Source organism: Neoarius graeffei, chromosome 6, assembly GCF_027579695.1.
Source record: "Neoarius graeffei isolate fNeoGra1 chromosome 6, fNeoGra1.pri, whole genome shotgun sequence".
Taxonomy (NCBI): Eukaryota; Metazoa; Chordata; class Actinopteri; order Siluriformes; family Ariidae; genus Neoarius; species Neoarius graeffei.
The window spans coordinates 89,454,059-89,473,108 of NC_083574.1; the positions used below are offsets into that span (position 1 = coordinate 89,454,059).

Here is a 19,050-nt window from a genome sequence, read left to right on the forward strand (position 1 = left end):
ATTTGAACCAGTAAGTTGGTGCACCATCCACAATACCTCCTGCCAAGGATAACTTTTCTGTTATATATTATTATGATAAACTTATCATGTTTCATTGTTTTACATTCAGATATTTTTAGTTTGGTGAGTTTAATGACAGACATAGATAAGAAAGTGAAATTGGGATCGCTATGAAATGCTTTGAAAATTATATTTTTGTTCTTATGATTTATTGCTTATGATTTATTACTTTATTCTGTACACCAAGATGCCAGTTTATTTGTTAACTAAGTCTATATCCCCATCAAACTGCTGTATATGTCTTGTATAAAATAAGACAATTGACCTCACATACAAATCATCAGTATAAAGCTCAAATATTTAATTTACACCATATTTAACATTAGAATTTTAGACTTTGTGCACTTTTATTAATGTAGAAATACAGAGAAACTAGGTTAAAGGATATTGTGCCTTTGGTGAGGACTTAAGGGAGGCAGTACATATGGGAGGATGGAATAGAAACAAAGGGAGACAGACTGTATAGGGATTTAGGAATGACAAGTTAGAACTTGAGAAAACAAGCTGACAAAACAGAATCCACACACCTGGTAAGCAATCTGACAGAGGGCCTTGCAAACATTATAATCACAAATAAAAGTCATATTAATTAGCCCCCTGCTGCCTGCAACATAATACAATTAATTCTGCATCTGCAGGGATTGACATTTCTCTGAACAACAGTGACACAGCATAAACAGTGTATGACGCAATGCACAGTTAAAGCAGATGTAAAAGAGAAAATGTTTATTTTGTTTTTGGTACATACTATAAATTACAAAAGTACAATTTAATATTTTATTTAGATCTTATGACATGTTCCATAACTGCACAATTTTATACTTGACATATCTTAATATACATGGACAAAACCAGGTCTCCTTGTCCTATTAATGATGCAGCCCTCAATCACTATGTGCACCTTGTGGGCCTCTAATCTTCATATCTGAATAAATCTGAACTGTACATCAAGTGATTGATTGATTGATTGATTGATTGATTGATTTTATTTTGGATTGATAGACAATACAATCCAAAGGATAAGGTTAAAGTGAAAAACACTTATATCCAACATGGTCCTTGATGTTAAGACATAAAACATAAAAACAATAAAACACAAAACACAGACAAGTCCAAGAACATTACTAAAACAAAATGGGACAAATCATATAAAATAATAAATAACACTACCCTACAAAGAGACAAATCTCACCAATGTAATTATGAATCTATTACTCTATTCCATTAAAAATTCTTTACCTGACTTCTAAAAGCCCCTCTGATATTTAAGATTTTTAATGGAAAGTGACAAACTATTCCATAACATGATACTGGTGTAGAAAAAAAGCACATGTGGCTGCATTATTGACTCGGGGCATTTTACAAGAGCGGACACTGGCCCTAGTGTTATGATTATGCTGTGTATAAACCATTGTTATAAGAGAGCATAAATATTTGGGATATTTGGGACGTGATAATATGGAATATAGTTGTGAATATAATTAAGCATAAATGATAGAAGACCCTTTTAGGCATTTCTTATGACCTTTCTATAAAAGGTTATTTTTGGAAATCACCAGACTATTAATGCTAGTAATAATGGTATTTAGTCCATTCTGTGATGAAGGCCTAACAGCAAATGCAACAGAATAAAAGCCATAACACATACTCAATGCATTCTCATCACCACCTGAAAGTCTTTGTTCATCTAATTTTAGCAATCTTGTGGTCTTATACTTGTCCTGGACCCCAAACGTTCTCAAACTTTTTGTAGACATGAACCCCATTAACTGTAAAATAAATTGTACAGACCCCTTTAGTACAGGTTTATTTTATTAGCTTATTTTAATATATTATTAGACATTTACATAAAATGATATTTAAACATTGTTTTAAATGCATATCCTCTGCAGCTGCCACATAGCCCTGAGTGAGGGCCACTACTGGCAAAATAACCAGGTGCTGAAGGAATGGCAGAAAGCATCTCGACAGCCATCAACAGCACCAAGCACCAAGACCCCGTCCCAACAAGATGGTTAGAACTGGAGAACATCAACAGCCCAGAATACCAGTAGGCCTGCTCACCATGTCATTTTACTGGCAGCTCAGATTTGACCTGGGCAAGTATCTCAAGTTCCCTTTTAATATTTTGTCATCATCTCTCTGACTTGATATGATGATTCTTTCAGACAACTCAAAACATCTGGAAATAGGGTGTAGGGGCTTATCTTGCTTTGGATCAGGAGGAGTGAACTGTCATTGAATGGTACTGGGATGCAAGCTGGTCTGATATAAACAATTTGGGTCATCTGAATGAGTGTATCTAATGTTGAAAGACCAGAAACACTTGATGATATCAGGAAGTATTACTGATGCTGTATCCCACCTCGTCTTAGAATGTGTCTTCTCAACAAATGTGAACAATAATATTTTGCTAATTTTTTATCAACCTATAGAGTTTTTAATTTCTGAACTATGTATCTCCTGACTGAACACATTAATTCCAAGCTGGCGTTATTTATAGACTTAATTTTTAGTCATTGAGGTTTAGATTTGACCCACTTAGTGACCAGTCAATGTCAATAATAAATATAATAACCACTTCCGGGCGGCACGGTGGTGTAGTGGTTAGCGCTGTCGCCTCACAGCAAGAAGGTCCGGGTTCGAGCCCCGTGGCCGGCGAGGGCCTTTCTGTGTGGAGTTTGCATGTTCTCCCCATGTCCGCATGGGTTTCCTCCGGGTGCTCCGGTTTCCCCCACAGTCCAAAGACATGCAGGTTAGGTTAACTGGTGACTCTAAATTGACCGTAGGTGTGAATGTGAGTGTGAATGGTTGTCTGTGTCTATGTGTCAGCCCTGTGATGACCTGGTGACTTGTCCAGGGTGTACCCCGCCTTTCGCCCGTAGTCAGCTGGGATAGGCTCCAGCTTGCCTGCGACCCTGTAGAACAGGATAAAGTGGCTAGAGATAATGAGATGAGATAACCACTTCCTACTTCATGCCATATACTACAGGCCAAACTGCTGTGAGATTATAGAATTCTCTCCTCTTTAAATCTTTGAAAAAAAGATGCAGTCATGCACAAAAAAAAAAAAAAAGAAAATGGGCTTTATGGAAGCTTCATGCATATTGCCTAGATGTTGCCACATTTCTAACTCCAGTAAAATGCTTCCCTCAACTACCATTCAAGGCATCCAACAAGGCACCCAAGGTTCCAGATAGTCCACAAGAGATTACAGCTCTACAACTTTCCTTAGCAACCCCTTAGCAATGGAATTTCTCCATCTCTGCAGCTAAATAAGTTCACTTATATGAGTCCTCTTCAAATTAAATGAATAAATAAATAGAAATTAGAAACCTATACTATCTTAGCACTGTTCACCTGACAGGTGCATAGGCCTATGGTTAAATCTGTGCCATGGTATTCTTCTGTCGGCCTGCTAAAACAACTAACTCTTCTTAAAATATTTTAAAATACCTCTTCAAAATTCTAAACAAATTTTAAATACATTTTTATTATGAACATAACTAAATAAGCATAACACTATACGTGAGTACTAATTTGGTCTGATGACAGGAATAGGAGACTTCTCAAATATGGCTTCATGCAAGATGATAGCACATAATCTGTAATAGAGAGCCTTTGCATTGAGTTCATTAAAAAAGATATTTTTTTAGCCAAAGTTTACACTTACTGTCTATTGGAAATCTGAATTACTGTTTTCTGTATAGTGGGATGCTACAAGATAATGAACTTATATGTCCCCACTATACCACAGTTGTATGTTATGCAATCAGACAGTACTAAGTGTATTGAAAGGCTGTCCATTATGACCATCAGGGCCTTTATGATAACAGCAGAGGTCATTAGGTAAAATTCTATCAGTTCTTTCTAAACGGCAGTGGTCTTTTCCAGGATGACATAATCCACAGGATGGGAAGGTTCACTGAATGGTTTCTTGAAGATGAAAATGATGTCAATCATATGTTATGGCCTTCACACTCACCACATCTCAAAATTTATAGGAGACTTTGAAGCAACATGTCAGATAGCACTCTCTGCCATTATCATCAAAACACTGTCTCTTGGAAGAATGATGCTCATGTTCCAGTATAGTTCCACAGACTTGTAGTTGATTTACTTTACCATTTGTCTCCTACCTGTATGGAATTTCTAAATATTCTCCAAATATACATTATCTGTGAAAAATAGACTGAATAAAAAAATATATATCCAATTGAAATATACAGGGCCATTCTAGTATACTGACCCATAATGACATCACAAAGCTGATAGTTTCTGATTAGTCCAAATGTAATGGTCATATTCAAGAGTTCTGAACATGTCTATAAATATGCGACTACAACATCCTTTGATGATTCATGAAGCCAAGATTGTGGACCAGCTTTGTGATGTTTTTCTTTTTACTGTTGATTTATTTCAGTCTGGCAAATGGAGAAAATTGCCATATTCTGGACAGCCCAGCATATCCTCTGCTGTCTAAAGATGGAGATGTGATAATTGGAGGTTTATTTTCCATACATGGTGATATAAAACTGATGTCACTGTCATATACTGAAAGACCTGAACCTTTAATTTGCACTAGGTTTGTTACAGTTGAAAAGTTAGTTATTATGGAAGAACAGTGAAGAGTTTTACCTTTTACTTTAGATTTTACTCAACAGTGAACATTGATTGTATCATTTTCCTTGGGTATGTCTACAGCTTTAACCTTAGAGAATTTCGATTTGCTCAGACCATGACTTTTGTAATTGAGGAAATCAACAGGAGCAATAGCTTGCTTCCAAATATCACGCTTGGTTACAGGATTTATGACAATTGTGGCTCAAGATTATTGTCTATGAAAGCAGCCATGGCTTTGATGAATGGTATGGACATAACAGCAGATGATGCCTGCTTTGGACAAGCAGTAGTACAAGCCATCATTGGGGAGTCAGAGTCTTCTCCTACTGTAGTACTCGCAAAAACTACAAGTCCTTTTCAGATCCCAGTGGTAAGGATCAAATATTGTACTGACTAATTACAAAATACCCTTGGAAGGTCAAAGAAATGGCTTACTTTCAGTTCACCAATAACCCAATTACACCAAGTAACTCTAATTCAGACATGAGTCTCTTCTTCCAAACCCAAAATATTAATAATGTGCCAATAGTGCACATGTTTTTTTTAACACTTCTTTGTTTATCACATAATTCCAGATATGGTTCATATGTAATTAAAAAGTTTTGGTGTCTTCAGTATTGTTCTACAATGTAGAAATGAGTCACAATACAGACAAACTAATGAATGATTGTGCCCAAAAGTTTCACTGGTACTGTATGCACTTATGCTACTTCGTTGTCATTAATTTGAATACTATGAATTGTCAAATATACTAGTATCATGTACAAAAAAGGAGCACACCAACTGGCAAGTAGTATGCCTTCCTGGACTTATTGGCATCTATGGAAAACACACTATTAAAGCAATGATATTGTGTCTTTAATGTTTATAGAGGAAATTTTAATGAATTCAGAACATATTGCTTCATTCATAGTCCTTCTACATACTATAAACCTCTGTTTTTATATATGGTAGTTGTTCTTAATGGTAGATTTTAATTGCTCTCTATATCTCCTGCATAGGGTTCATTCCACCAGATGGAAAGGTACATCAGTTCTAGCTAAACAAACTTGTGGTAAAAGTTTGCTTTTGAGATTTATCTTTGTGTCCTCAGATAAGTCATGCTGCCACATGTGAATGCTTGAGCAACAGAAAAGACTACCCCTCTTTCTTCAGGACCATAGCAAGTGACTACTACCAAAGTAGAGCACTGGCATATTTGGTCAAACACTTTGGCTGGTCTTGGGTGGGGACTGTGAACAGTGATAATGATTATGGTAACAGTGGAATGGCCATTTTTCTGAATGCAGCCAAAGAGGAGGGAATATGTGTTGAGTACTCTGAGAAGTTTGATCGGTCAGATCCTGCCAAACTAATGAACGTGGTAGACATTATTAAGAAAGGCACAGCAAAAGTGATTATTGTATTTCTTGGTCATGTTGAGATGAATGTTCTAGTAGAAGAACTTATTCTGAGGAATGTCACTGGCTACCAGATGATTGGTGTTGAGGCATGGATTACTGCAGTCAATCTAGTAACTCCAACAAGTTACAATGTATTGATTGGATCCATGGGGTTTGATGTTGGAAAATTGAACTTTCGTGGTTTTGCTGACTATGTTATTGAAGAGTTTTGGCAAACAGATTTCCGTTGTTTGAATACAGTGGTAAACATTTCTCAAACTGAAAACAACTGTGGCAAATATGAGGAAATCATTTCCTTTAAAAACTACAATGAAGATGTATCAGAATTGAGATATGCAAATAACATCTACAGTGCAATTTATGCTGTGGCACATTCTCTACACAGCCTGTTGAAATGTAAAGAAATTTGGAATTGTGAAAATGGGAAGACAATACAATCATGGCAGGTAACAATAATAAAAAAAATAAGCAAACACTTATGGGATGACATTTTTTCATCCAGTGATTGCTATTGGTCTGTTTTCCTTTGAAGGTTGTTGAGTCACTGAAAAAGGTTAATTTTACAACCAAAGTGGGACAACAGGTTTGGTTTGACAGCACTGGGGCAACAGCTGCAAAATATGATATAGTGAACTGGCAACGAGGCTTTGATGGAGAAGTGGAGTTTAAAGTTGTGGGGTACTATGATGCCTCTCTGCCAACTGGACAACAATTTGTCTTAAATGCTAACAATATAAGTTGGGCTGGAGGGAAAACCGAGGTACAGATAATGTTGGTTAAATTTTCATGAAATATAGTCCAAATTAAAATAGAATATAAAAATATTGAGATGTCATGCAACAATTGTGCCATGAACTATCTTTATTTGCTTATATTACCATATGGATAGTAATAATTCCAGTCATTATACAGTATATTGTTCATATTAGAAGCCAAGGTCTGTATGCAGTGAGAGCTGTCCTCCAGGCACCAGGAAAGCTCCACAGAAAGGAAGGCCTGTCTGCTGCTATGACTGTATACCATGTGCAGAGGGAGAGATCAGTAACCAGACAGGTAATTTTAACATTATCAAAATTCAAAGACAATTTGTGAGTCATACTTTGAGTTTCTTTCTCCTATTATTTAGGATCCAGTTCCTGAACAATAGCATCAGTAAATAAAACCATGAAACAATGGTTATTTTTCCTCCTAATCAGAATCATGATTATTTTGCAGATGCATATAACTGCGAGCAGTGTCCAGGAGAATATTGGTCTAATGCTGAGAGAGATAAATGTGTGTTAAAGGTCATAGAGTTTCTCTCATTTACTGAAGTTATGGGGATAGTACTGGTATTTTTTTCATTGTTTGGTGCAGCAATAACTGTGCTAGTAGGTATTTTATTTATAATAAAAAAGGACACTCCTATTGTTAGGGCCAACAACTCAGAGCTGAGCTTCCTGCTGCTGTTCTCCCTGACTATGTGTTTCCTCTGTTCACTTACTTTTATTGGACAGCCTTCTAAGTGGTCCTGTATGCTGCGCCACACAGCGTTTGGGATCACCTTTGTCCTCTGTATCTCCTGTGTTCTGGGGAAAACGGTAGTTGTGTTAATGGCATTTAGAGCTACACTTCCAGGAAGTAACGTCATGAAATGGTTTGGGCCTCTACAACAGAGACTCAGTGTACTTGCTTTTACACTTATACAAGTCTTGATTTGTGTCCTTTGGTTAATAATTTCTCCTCCTTTCCCTTATAAGAACATGAACTACTTCAAGGAAAAGATTATATTAGAATGTAACCTGGGCTCAGCTGTAGGTTTCTGGGCCGTGCTGGGTTATATAGGAGTTCTAGCTTTCTTGTGCTTTGTTTTAGCTTTTCTAGCAAGAAAGCTGCCAGATAATTTTAATGAAGCTAAATTCATCACATTCAGCATACTCATATTTTGTGCAGTGTGGATCACCTTTATTCCAGCTTATGTCAGCTCCCCTGGAAAATTTACTGTAGCAGTGGAGATATTTGCTATTTTGGCCTCCAGTTTTGCTCTTCTATTCTGTATATTCATACCAAAATGCTATATTATTTTATTTAAACCTGAACTAAATACAAAGAAAAATATGATGGGTAAAACATCTAAATCTCTTTAAATTAAAGGATATTCAAATCTAAAAACATAAAACAGTAATAAATTTTTAAATCTAAATCTGTTAATACTGCTGATACAAATAAGAATACTATGGAAGAAAAACAATTAAATTGTTTTTTATTAAAAAATAATATTTGGTGCTGTTTATGTCTATACAAATGCATTCCATGTTCAGCCAAATGCATGTTAGTCATCAAAAATATCATCCATCCATCCATCCATTATCTGTAGCCACTTATAGCGTCACAGGCAAGCTGGAGCTTATCCAGCTGACTATGGGCGAGAGGCGGGTTATTGAGGTTTTTCACCCATGTGACCAAGTCATGTGAGGCTGCCATTTTGGAGGTCATGGCTCAAATCAGTTTGAATGCGAGGAAGGCGACAAATGAAAAACATAAAAGAAAAAGGAGCGAGATGCAGAAAACACCTTCACTATCCAGCGACGTAGGGCATTTACAGGGCGAGCAGAGGGAGAGGTATTTGCAAAAATTGAGGTTAGCAGGCTTAGAGAACGACGTTTACCTGCTTCCACCAGGATTGTTCACTGACGTACGGAAGTACACGAAGCCCTCGTCTTTACCTGACTTCGGCCCACACGATCTGTATACCTGTGTCGTTAAAAACCCATCGCCATACACAGGTATTGATCTGAAAGCGTATAAGAGTTTGGATGCCTACAAATATTTTGTGTCAGGCTGGGTAACATGCCTACATCAGTGGGTCGTCCCTGGAGCCGGTGGTCGCCCTCTTATTACAGCTAAGGTTTGTTCACATTTTCATTTACTTTCGGTCCTCAGGATAAACAAAATGTTATTAAATGTCATTGAAATAACTTCTTAGTCTGTTGAGACATGGCCCGTTATAAATTTGCTGTTACCAGGCAATGACCAAGAACTGTATTATTAGGGTCGGTGTACTTGTAGCAGTGTACTAGCAGCTAGCTGTTAGCACTAGCTAATGTCAACAACATCATAGCTAGTATGTTACTGTAGCAATGTTTACGTTCAGTCATTTGGATGACTGTTAAAACCTTTCAGTCTCAAGTTTTTCCTTTACTGTATTTACTAGTTTACAGAGCTAGCGCGCTAGCTCGGGCAGGCTGGGAGCTAGCGCACTAGCTCGGGCAGACTGGGAGCGAGCGCGCTAGCTCGGGCAGGCTGGGAGCGAGTGCGCTAGCTCGGGCAGGCCGGGAGCGAGCGCGCTAGCTCCCGGGCAGGCTGGGAGCGAGCGCGCTAGCTCCCGGGCCTGCCCGAGCTAGCGCTAGCTCCCAGCCTGCCCGAGCTAGCGCTAGCTCCCAGCCTGCCCGAGCTAGCGCTAGCTCCCAGCCTGCCCGAGCTAGCGCTAGCTCCCAGCCTGCCCGAGCTAGCGCTAGCTCCCAGCCTGCCCGAGCTAGCACGCTCGCTCCCAGCCTGCCCGAGCGCACTAGCTCAGTAAACTAGTAAATACAGTAAAGGAAAAACTTGAGACTGAAAGGTTTTAACAGTCATCCAAATGACTGAACGTGAACATTGCTACAGTAACATACCAGCTACTATGTTGTTGACATTAGCTAGCTTGACCTTCAAAATGGCAGACACCGGGGCGTCACGTGACCCTGTGACATCAGGTGAAAAACCTCTATACCCTGGACAAGTCGCCAGGTCATCACAGGGCTGACACATAGAGACAAACAACCATTCACACTCACATTCACACGTAAGGTCAATTTAGAGCCACCAATTCTGAGCCTAACCTGCATGCCTTTGGACTGTGCAGGAAACCGGAGCACCTGGAGGAAACCCACGCAGACACGGGGAGAACATGCAAACTCCACACAGAAGGGCCCCTGTTGGCCACTGGGCTCAAACCCAGAACCTTCTTGCTGTGAGGTGACAGTGCTAACCACTACACCACCATGCCGCCATCAAAAATATCATACAGTTATATTGGCACTAATGATTAAATATCACTTCTCAACATAAAAACAATTAAATGTCTATGGTAATATATGCTGATATTTCCAGGCCTCAATATATTCAAAATTTGATACTGTTGTTAATTTAGGCCTAACTCCCCGACCTAGTCCCTAAAATCCCTAAATTCATTCCAGAATATTCTTTGCTCATCCACACACATAATACTTCAGTGGCTCAAGGCATTTGCATTGGATCAGCAGAGGACACTGACATTTAAGCCAACAACCTGTTACACCAATCAAAATGATTAGGAAATATTGTTTTAATAATTATCATTTTTGCATGTACTACATGAATATAATGAGCACAACTATTCAATTTCCAAGACAATGAGAAAAAAAATATTTTTCAGACTGCCATTCAAGTAGAAATACAGAAAAATAAGGTTAATGAATGTTTCTGCTTCAAGTGAATACAAATGAAGCATTACTGATGGGAGCATGCAATAAGAACAGAGGGGGGCAGAATCTACCAAGGATTGAGAGTGTGACATGTTAATACTTGATTAACAACCTGGCAAAATAAATTCCTGTGAGAATGCATGCATCTGGAAAGCAATCTGATAGGTGGCCTTACAAACACTAAATAGAAAACAAACAAACAAACAAACAAACAAAAACTATTAATTAAACTGCAGCTGACAACAATGTAATAAACAGTGGTAATCCTCTGCAAATATTGACATTGCTATGAACAACAGAAGCACAGTGTAAACATATGATGCAATGCACAGTTAAATCAGAGGACCAAAAAGTGACCCAACAAAAAAGGGACTCAGTCTTTTTTTGCATTCACATTATGAGTTCATTTGAAAGACGACTCAGTTCTCCTGAGGTGGTCTCAGTTCGGTTTGATTCAGAGGGGTCTAAGTTCATTTGGAGTGTTCACATATGCACAGAAATGCTGACCAATCGCTATGAGTTCGTTTGAGGGGCTGAAAAGGACAGTGTCTTTCTTTTTAGGCAATCTAAGCAGAAACAAAGAAATTAACTTCAAGATGCCCCAAATCAGTGGCTTTGTGCACCTCCTTATGAGGCAGTAGGGATAGTCAGAAAACAAAGACAATGTGAAAATAGCCTATCTGAGAGTAAAATTTGTAGAAGGTCAGTGGTGTCCTGTACACATACAAAAAGTTGTCATTAATTCGCTTCAGTTTTTTTCATGACTCACAAAATAGATTGTCTTGAAAACCTCTCATTAATCATGAGAAAAGCACAGTACTTAACTGTCTGTTAGAAAGGCCCAACAGCAGATGTCATAGACTCTAAGCTATAGCAGATACTCTCAATGCCTTGTCCTCTGAGCTATATAATTTTAGGTATCCTGTGGCCTTGTACTATAGTGACCTAACTCGTGCTTTATTCTACATACTGTAATGAAGGAGACTCAGAAAGGATATTATGATCCATACCCAAGTGTTTTATTAACACCTGAGTAGCAAATCAAAATATCATTTAAAAATAACTAAATAAATAAATCGGTAGGTCCAGGTCATACACACAACAGGCACAGGTGAACATATTCTGATAAACAGATCCAAACTCACTGTCAAGGTCCAGGTAAATAAGAACAAATAGAACAGGGGGCTATTCAATATATAGAAACAAGGCAAACAAAGGTCATATCTGGAAATCTGTCAAGGCATAAACAGCACTAGCTAAAATGAATGGACAAACTTTAAAGTTTTGTAACATGAGTAGTCCATGTGCTTTATACAGTTTGTTGAAAGGAAATAGAAACGAGACTGTCAAAGACAGCATAGCTCACTCCAGCCCTGTCTAGTCTAGAAGGAACAATCTAAAGTGGGCCACCTTGCGCAGTTCTAGTCTCAACTAGTCCAGCTCAAATATTTGCCAGAAAGAATCCAAAACAGCAAGGAATTGACTGATAAAGAATGATTTCTGTTGAGCTACTCATTAAAGCTTAATTAGTCCATAACTTAATTCATAATTGTAATTAAGCAAATCTTGGTAGAAGTTATATGCACCCTAGGTACCCCGACCTACTGTACATGCCAGAAAGAATCAAAATGAGTGAAGAATTGAGGGAGAAGCTATTTGTGTGGAAACTGCTCATTAAGGCTTAATTACTCCATAGCTTCTTTCATCTCATTATCTCTAGCCGCTTTATCCTTCTACAGGGTCGCAGGCAAGCTGGAGCCTATCCCAGCTGACTACGGGCGGGGTACACCCTGGACAAGTCGCCAGGTCATCACAGGGCTGACACATAGACACAGACAACCATTCACACTCACATTCACACCTACGGTCAATTTAGAGTCACCAGTTAACCTAACCTGCATGTCTTTGGACTGTGGGGGAAACCGGAGCACCCGGAGGAAACCCACGCGGACACGGGGAGAACATGCAAACTCCACACAGAAAGGCCCTCGCCGGCCCCGGGGCTCGAACCCAGGACCTTCTTGCTGTGAGGTGACAGCGCTAACCACTACACCACCGTGCCCCCCATAGCTTCTTTATTAAGTGCAATTATGAAAATTTGGGTAGAAGCCATATGCACCCCAGGCAGACCCACCTTCCTGTCAAAAAGAATAAAAAGTGAAGGATTGAGAAAGAAGAAGCAATTTTCATGAAATGTGGACAATGCCGAATGGACGATGAACAACACATAATGGCATAAGCTCATCGCCTATCAACCGGATGAGCAAATAATCAAAGAAGTATTTGAAACCCAGGGGATGGTGCCCTCTGCTGGTGTGGTGGTGAATTGTCTGTGGCTGGTGTCACATACAAGGCAAATAATAAATCATACACAGTGTAAAAAGTATGAGTGAAAGAGACATGGCAAGTTGCAGAAAACAACATTCACAAAAGTCAAGTGCTGAGGTTGGTGTGATGAGTATGGCTTACTGTGTATATGATTATATGTATACATGTCATACAGTACCAGACAAAAGTTTGGACACACCTCCTAATTCAATATTTTTTCCCGTATTTTTATTAATTAAAAGACACTTCCTGTTTTAAAGATATGATGGACTGTTGTTTCTCTTTACTTAGTTGAGTGTTTCTTGGCATATAATAAGGATGACTACAGTTGTCAAATAGGACTATATACTGTACTTTTAATATTTACTATTTACAATTTGATGGTCTCAAACACATTCAGAAGGCAAGGAATTCCACGAATTAACTTTTGACAAGGCACACCTGTTAACTGAAAAGCATTCCAGGTGACTACCTTGTGAAGCTGATTACGATAATGCCAATAGTGTGCAAAGCTGTCAATAAGGTAAATGATTGCTACTTTGAAGAATCTTCTCATTCTCATTATCTCTAGCTGCTTTATCCTGTTCTACAGGGTCGCAGGCAAACTGGAGCCTATCTCAGCTGACTACGGGCGAAAGGCGGGGTACACCCTAAACAAGTCGCCAGGTCATCACAGGGCTGACACACAGACACAGACAACCATTCACACTCACATTCACACCTACGGTCAATTTAGAGTCACCAGTTAACCTAACCTGCATGTCTTTGGACTGTGGGGGAAACTGGAGCACCCAGAGGAAACTCACGTGGACACGGGGAGAACATGCAAACTCCACACAGAAAGAAAGCCCCTCGCCGACCACTGGGCGCGAACCTGGACCTTCTTGCTGTGAGGTGACAGCGCTAACCACTACACCACCGTGCCACCACACGGTGTTTTCGTTTACCACACAATTCCAAACAAGGAGACAGAGTCATCTATATCCCCCACCCTATATACCAACTATATACCAAGTTTCAAGGTATTATTTCTTACATTTTTCAAATTCTGCTGCAGTTCCTCTTTACACTGACCTCAGCAGCCCATGGCATAAGCCCACTGGACCTTTGGTCTTGGTGAGATAAAAATTAAAATTTCTCACATTTCTTAGTATCAAAAGGCACACATACATTACTTAATCAACACATACACCAACTTTCAAGACCATACCACTCATACTGTAGTTTTCAAGTTCTGCTCTGGAAACAAAACCTACCCCTAAGACTAGCCTGAGAGACTAAGTCTGAAATTGTTCCCATGGAAACATGAACAATTTAAATTTTTCAAATTTCTTAGTATCAAAAGGCACATCTACATCACCTTCTTAGCATGTATACCAAGTTTCAAATCCGTATCATGAATAGTTTTGGATACATGCTCTGGAAACCAACATTGCTCTTTGAAACTAAGTCAAAATCTATTTTTTATGTAATATTTGAAAAAAAATTTTTTTGCAAAAATCCAAAATAGCAAAAGGCACTAATTCACATGTTGCTTGATATGTATACAAAGTTTCATGAAGGTATCTTCAGTAGTTTTAAAGATATGGCCCAGAAACAAAAATGTGACCGGACAGACGGACGGAATCCGTTTCTAGTATATCCCCCAGCAAACTTCATTTGGGCAGGGGATAATAATATGTTCCATGCCTTATTTAATGGTTTTGATTTTTTTTTTCAGTATTGTTCTACTGTGCAGAAAATAGTCAAAATACAGAAAAAAACCCTGAATAAGTAGTTGTGTCCAAATGTTTGACTGGCACTTTATGTTCAGGCTGTTTAACACAAATGAAACAAATCCATGATCAGTTTGTTTGTATTGCCAATATTAAGCTTCAGATTAGTTGTTTGAACAATGAGACAAAGCCCTCCAACAACCCATTGTACTCTGAATAATCCTTGCTGTGAATGTGACTTGCAATGGATGAGTCATCAGTGAACTTCTGCAGGTGGCATGAGCTGGTGTTGTACTGGAAATCTAATTATAGAAAGTGAGTGCAGTTGGTTTGTAATCATCAAATGTGCTGGGGTGTCCATGCTTCTTTTTGGCACTGGAATTATATAGGAAGTCTTCCAGAGTTGTGGATCTTTCTGTAGTCTTTGCAAAAAGAACAGTTGCTGTAGCATGCCACATAACTGAGTGGCACCCTGGTCTCCTGCACCCTGGGCTGATTTTTTTCAGGCCCCACAGCTTTAATTCTGGAGAGTTTTCCCAGTTCTCTCCTCACTTGATCGACTGTAATAGTCAGGCTGGAAAGCCAAAGGGTAGCAGCAAGGGTGGCAGAGATGAAGCCTTCACTGGGCCAGTCATTTATTGAAGAAGTGTTAATGAATGGCTGGACTGATCCCTAGGGAAGAAAAAAAAAACAAAAACCAGCTTAACTCATTATTCCTCTCCAAACCCCCTTAACAAATTGGTGTCCAGTTTGTAACCAATAATAGTCCTCATTCCATTCCACATCCATTCTCAGGGGGATATCTTAGGGTTGCACAGAGAGAAGGAGGGAGTACATCTGTAGCTTTAGCCAGCTTCAGGGGACCTGTTCAATGACATTCCTTGGCTGTAGTGCATCTGGTTACAAGCAGCACTGACAGCAAATGAGATGTTTCTGGACAAATGTGATTGGTTGGTCCCGTCCTTCCAATGCCACTGATTAGAATCACTGGTGATGCTCTACTGGGGACAGTCTGACCTACTCCAGCAAAGCTATTCTGATTATCAGATAAGCCACCTGGCTTTCAGGCAGCATACTACAAGTGACTGACTGGGCCTTTCCAGTCAGATAAACAGGTACTTAAGGGAATAATGATGTCACAAAGTTCAGGAACTCTGATTTGTCTAAATTGAACGGTTATATTCAAATGAGATCTGAGCATGTTTATAAAATTGTGAATGTGATATCTGTTGTGGAGTCGTGCTGCAAAAACAGTGAATGAACTTAGTGATGTTTTTCAGGGTATTGCTTTTAACTTTCAGCCTGGCAAAAGGGGAAAATTGCCATATTCTGGACAGTCCAGCACATCCACTATTGGCTAAAGATGGAGATGTAATAATTGGAGGTTTATTTTCAATACACAGTAGTATAAAGCTTGCATCACTGCTGTATACTGAAAGACCCAGACCTTTAATCTGCACCAGGTTTGTTATGGTGGAAAATTAGAAATATATATTCTCCACAAAAAAATGACTGAATATTGTATTTACCATTTATTTTAATTTAAAATTTCTATTAAACATCATTTGGAACTGTTTTTTTTTTTCTTTTTGGGTCTATTTCCACAGATTTAATCTCAGAGAATTGCGATTTGCTCAGACCATGACCTTTGTAATTGAGGAAATCAACAGAAGCAATAGCTTACTTCCAAATATCTCAGTTGGTTACAGGATTTATGACAATTGTGGTTCAAGATTATTATCTATGAAAGCATCCATGGCTTTGATGAATGGCATGGACATAACAGCAGATGATGCCTGCTCTGGACAAGCAGCAGTACAAGCCATCATAGGGGAGTCAGAGTCTTCTCCTACTATAGTACTCACAAAAACTACAGGACCGTTCAGTATCCCAGTGGTAAGGATCAATTACTGTCACATCCTGAGGTATAACAGTTTTCCAATTATTTATCCAACAAATGTTGTTTTAAGAAATTGCTTTTCTCTACTCAGATAAGCCATGGGGCCACATGTGAATGTTTAAGCAGCAGAAAAGAATACCCCTTTTTCTTCAGGACCATAGCAAGTGACTTCTACCAGAGTAGAGCACTGGCATATTTGGTCAAACACTTTGGCTGGTCTTGGGTGGGGACTGTGAACAGTGATAATGATTATGGTAACAATGGAATGGCCATTTTTCTGAATGCAGCCAAAGAGGAGGGAATATGCGTTGAGTATTCTGAGAAGTTTGATCGGTCAGACACTGCCAAAATCAAGAAAGTGGTCGACATTATTAAGAAAGGCACAGCCAAGGTAGTTATTATATTTATTGCCCAAGCTGATATGAATGTTCTAATAGACCAGCTTATTCTGAAGAATGTCACTGGCTACCAGATGATTGGAGTAGAGTCATGGATTACTGCAATCAATCTAGCAACTCCAGCAACTTACAATGTACTGATTGGATCCATTGGATTGGATGTAGGAAAATTGAACATTGGTGGCTTTGCTGACTATGTTATAAAAGAGTTTTGGGAAAATGGTTTCCCTTGTTTGAACACTGAGGTAAACATTTCTCAAACTGAAAATGACTGCAGGAGATTTGAGGAAATCATTCCCTTTAAAAATTACAATGAAGATGTATCAGAACTGAGATACGCAAATAACATCTACAGTGCAATTTATGCTGTGGCACATTCTCTACACAGCCTGTTGAGATGCACAGAAAACCCAAGTTGTGAAAAAGACAAGACAATACAATCATGGCAGGTAACACAAGAGACAAAACAAGAAGGAATATGACTAATGATCTCATAAAATGAATGCCAAGTCTCTCTTTTTCATTTAAAGGTTGTTGAATCACTGAAAAAAGTAAATTTCACCACCAAAGCTGGAGAACACATCTGGTTTGATAGCACTGGGGCAACAGCTGCAAAATATGATGTCGTCAACTGGCAGCAAGGTTTTGGTGGAGACGTGCAGTTTAAGGTAATTGGCTATTATGATGCCTCTCTGCCAACTGGACAACAGTTTGTCCTAAATGCTGAAGATATCGTTTGGGCTGGAGAGAAGAGAGAGGTACAGACAATTTTGTCAAAATATTTTTTTTAAATTAAGCATTGTCTCAAAATATGAATACAAATAATTCCAAATATTCTCTCGCTCTATCTCTCTCTCTCACACACACACACACACACACACACACACACCATTAATAATATTGTTCAAATAATTGCAGGCCTCATTTCTGTTCATATTAGAAGCCAAGGTCTGTGTGCAGTGAGAGCTGTCCTCCAGGAACCAGGAAAGCTCCACAGAAAGGAAGGCCTGTCTGCTGCTATGACTGTATACCATGTGCAGAGGGAGAGATCAGTAACCAGACAGGTAATTTCAGCATGACCAAGTTTCAAAGACACTTTTTTTGTTGTACTTTTTGCATTCTCCTCCTATTATTTCGGATACAGTTCCTGAAAAATGGCATCAATAAATGAAACCATGTGAAATATATATTTTCTTTTCTAATAAGAATAACCATGATTATTTTGCAGATTCATATAACTGCGAGCAGTGTCCAGGAGAATATTGGTCTAATGCTGAGAGAGATAAATGTGTGTTAAAGGTCATAGAGTTTCTCTCATTTACTGAAGTTATGGGGATAGTACTGGTATTTTTTTCATTGTTTGGTGCAGCAATAACTGTGCTAGTAGGTATTTTATTTATAATAAAAAAGGACACTCCTATTGTTAGGGCAAACAACTCTGAGCTGAGCTTCCTGCTGCTGTTCTCCCTGACCATGTGTTTCCTCTGTTCACTTACATTTATTGGACGGCCATCTGAGTGGTCCTGTATGTTGCGCCATACAGCATTTGGGATCACCTTTGTCCTCTGCATCTCCTGTGTTCTGGGGAAAACGGTAGTTGTGTTAATGGCATTTAGAGCTACACTTCCAGGCAGTAACGTCATGAAATGGTTTGGGCCTCTACAACAGAGACTCAGTGTTCTTGCATTCACTCTCATACAGGTGCTTATTTGTGTGCTCTGGTTAATAATTTCTCCTCCTCTCCCCTACAAGAACATGAACTACTTCAAGGAAAAGATTATATTAGAATGTAACTTGGGCTCAGCTGTAGGTTTCTGGGCCGTGCTGGGTTATATAGGAGTTCTAGCTTTCTTATGCTTTGTTTTAGCTTTTCTAGCAAGAAAGCTGCCAGATAATTTTAATGAAGCTAAATTCATCACATTCAGCATACTCATATTTTGTGCAGTGTGGATCACCTTTATTCCAGCTTATGTCAGCTCTCCTGGAAAATTTACTGTAGCTGTGGAGATATTTGCGATTTTGGCCTCCAGTTTTGCTCTACTATTCTGTATATTCATACCAAAATGCTATATTATTCTGTTTAAACCTGAACTAAACACAAAGAAAAATATGATGGGTAAAACATCATCTAAAGCTCTTTAA

At 38.9% G+C, this 19,050-nt stretch overlaps 2 protein-coding genes across 2 annotated transcripts; both read left to right on the forward strand.

The window, feature by feature from the left end:
- The first annotated feature begins 2,009 nt into the window (after window positions 1-2,009).
- On the forward strand, window positions 2,010-8,212 carry LOC132888344 (extracellular calcium-sensing receptor-like). Its single transcript, XM_060924399.1, has 7 exons — window positions 2,010-2,110; window positions 4,484-4,645; window positions 4,765-5,053; window positions 5,777-6,532; window positions 6,619-6,846; window positions 7,016-7,139; window positions 7,302-8,212. The coding sequence occupies exons 1-7, from the start codon at window positions 2,010-2,012 to the stop codon at window positions 8,210-8,212; spliced, it is 2,571 nt and encodes an 856-aa protein (XP_060780382.1).
- Window positions 8,213-15,879: 7,667 nt separating this feature from the next.
- On the forward strand, window positions 15,880-19,050 carry LOC132888345 (extracellular calcium-sensing receptor-like). Its single transcript, XM_060924401.1, has 6 exons — window positions 15,880-16,073; window positions 16,218-16,506; window positions 16,602-17,357; window positions 17,439-17,666; window positions 17,849-17,972; window positions 18,137-19,050. Exons 1-6 carry the CDS (start codon window positions 15,880-15,882, stop codon window positions 19,048-19,050), a joined length of 2,505 nt encoding a protein of 834 aa, XP_060780384.1.